Source organism: Salvelinus sp. IW2-2015, unplaced genomic scaffold (genome assembly GCF_002910315.2).
Source record: "Salvelinus sp. IW2-2015 unplaced genomic scaffold, ASM291031v2 Un_scaffold809, whole genome shotgun sequence".
Lineage (NCBI taxonomy): Eukaryota > Metazoa > Chordata > Actinopteri > Salmoniformes > Salmonidae > Salvelinus > Salvelinus sp. IW2-2015.
Genome location: NW_019942619.1, coordinates 519,640 through 521,945, shown reverse-complemented (window position 1 = coordinate 521,945; position 2,306 = coordinate 519,640). Strand labels below are relative to the sequence as shown.

General features: G+C 39.3%; 1 protein-coding gene across 1 annotated transcript; it reads left to right on the top strand.

The window, feature by feature from the left end:
* Positions 1 to 75: 75 nt before the first annotated feature.
* LOC112068979 (BAG family molecular chaperone regulator 2-like) lies at positions 76 to 1,863 on the top strand. Its single transcript, XM_024136229.2, is given in 5 exon segments — positions 76 to 291; positions 768 to 877; positions 1,348 to 1,622; positions 1,624 to 1,689; positions 1,691 to 1,863. Coding segments are annotated over 5 exon segments (648 nt in total). The 5' UTR covers positions 76 to 166; the 3' UTR covers positions 1,763 to 1,863.
* The last annotated feature ends 443 nt before the right edge of the window (positions 1,864 to 2,306 follow it).

The window sequence follows — 2,306 nt, the reverse complement described above, 5'->3', positions numbered from 1 at the left end:
GGTTAGAACAGAAAGGGACTTTCCAGCCCATGTTTGGAAATGTTTACTCTGGGGCGCTATCTGTCAGACAGAAGCCTCTACACTGCACGCTAGAGACCATCTAGTAGTGTACCGTTAGGTGTCCATTGGAATTGAATCTCGAGGGAGATCATTATACTAACTAACCATGGCTCAAACGAAAATCCACCACGCTAAAATGACTGAAGCCGCTAAAGGCAAATTCAGCAGATCAATGTCTATGGCAGATCGCTCTGGACAACTACTTCAAAGTTTGGACCAGCTGGAAATAAGGTATTTTACAGAAGGCTAGTCTAACGGCATGAATACTGTATGTAACGGTATCAAAAATATGTTTGTCTAGTAGCTTTAAAGAATACACACAGTAGCCTATTAGGCTACACAATCTCTCCATGTGCTACTACGGTGCCATGTGACAGCTGTTTTAAACTGATTCTAAACATAGAAAGGGTGACAGTGGAAGAAGGAAGAAAGTTCTCTGAATACATGTGTGCACACTAAAGTGCAGAATATGACCTTATCGTTTATTATCGTCTGGTTTATTTTAATATTTTACGGTGCCAGACTGTATTTGTCCTCTAAAATAACAAATGAATAGCGTTATTTAAACAGTAATAAAAAATAAACACTGATAAAGTTGTAGCATAGGCAATGGGATGAATAATATGTTCACAACAGTCTCTGAGTCACGTAGGCCTACACTCACTATATTCTATCGGAATATCTCATGACAATGACATCTGTTTTAGGGTGGAGGCTTTACGTGAAGCCGCAACTTCGATGGAACAGGAGAGAGAGTGCTTACTGGATTTGATACAATCCATAAAGAATAGTGAAGAAATGCGCAGCATTTGTGACGGTAGGCTTTGTGTTGTTTGACAGCCATCAGATAACTTCTGCCTGCTGACTACTTCATAGGCCTACATTTGGTTGAATTAAAAGGGACACTTAACTGGTTGAAATTCTTATTTGAAGGGATAGTTCACGCCAATCAAAGTTTGTCAGATGTTTTTAGATCTAAAAATGGGTCTTGTGTTGAGTCCAGGTCCTGTCATATCTTGTGCAAATCCAGCCATATAGCCTACCTCAATCCAAAATGAATGGTAAAGGTAGATACCATGCAATCCCATTCGCTGTTCATCTTTTCCTTTCATTTGGGGTGTCGGGAGACATAGGCCTATAGCTGATCTACATTTTTGGCATAGACAGGAATTCTTGACATTAGAACTTCTGTTAGGTTTTTGTACGTCTGACAAACTTTTACTTTAGAGTGAACTGTCCTGTTAACACCTACCTCTGATAGCACTGTCCTATATATCTATTTTTCAGGAGAGCGAGAGGAACTATCTTTAACTGCTAATCGTCTTCTGGGTAGGACGCTAACAGTTGAAATCTCAGTGGAAACCATAAGGAACTCCACACAGGAGGATGCGTTACACAAGGCTACCTCTTTGATTGATGAGATTGCAGCAAAGTTGCTTGACGACATGGATGGTGCCAGAAAGCGCCTGATGGCACTGCACGCTGCCTGTGTGACCGAAGCACCAGCTGTTCCTATCGATACAAAAATCCAGACGATCGTCATCACCTGCGCCTTGGAAGATTCAGAAGAAAATCAAGAGGCGGCTTGAAACTCTGATAAGAAATGTGGATAATGCTGAGAAGAATATTAAAGATAATGGATCATCGGAAAATGGATGACTTAAACAGTGCCAATGGAAATGATGGCACTCATACTGATTAATCCCCCTAATAAAAATAGCTAGCAATGCTAACATTAGCTAGCTAAAATCCAGTGGTCTCCCCTTAATCTTAGCTAGCTAGCTAATGTTATACTGCATCTAAAGTCAATCTGGTAACATCAAAATGAAAGGTTTTCCTACTAATTGTATTTCAAGCCACAGTAATGCACTTTTGACTAAATCTTTAATCGACGCCCAATCAGAAGACATTGAGTAGAATGCTGTTGGGCATCAGTCCTAAACGAACGCTTAAAACAATATTGAGACAAAACGTGCCAACCATGACACTACTAACACTAATGTCACATTCAAACCGTCACCACAAATTACATATAAAGTTATTGCAGTCACATTTTTTTTTTTTTTGAATGTGAAGTTACCTGCACACTGCCTTATCTAGTTTGCAATAAAGCACACAGGCTGTCACTCATCTAGCATTTCAAAATGCATTAACATCTAAATAGTTGTTTAATTATCTTAGTATGATCACTTACATCTTAAGTGTTAATCCTTGACATGGTATCTATTGACAAATGTTTTGCTACT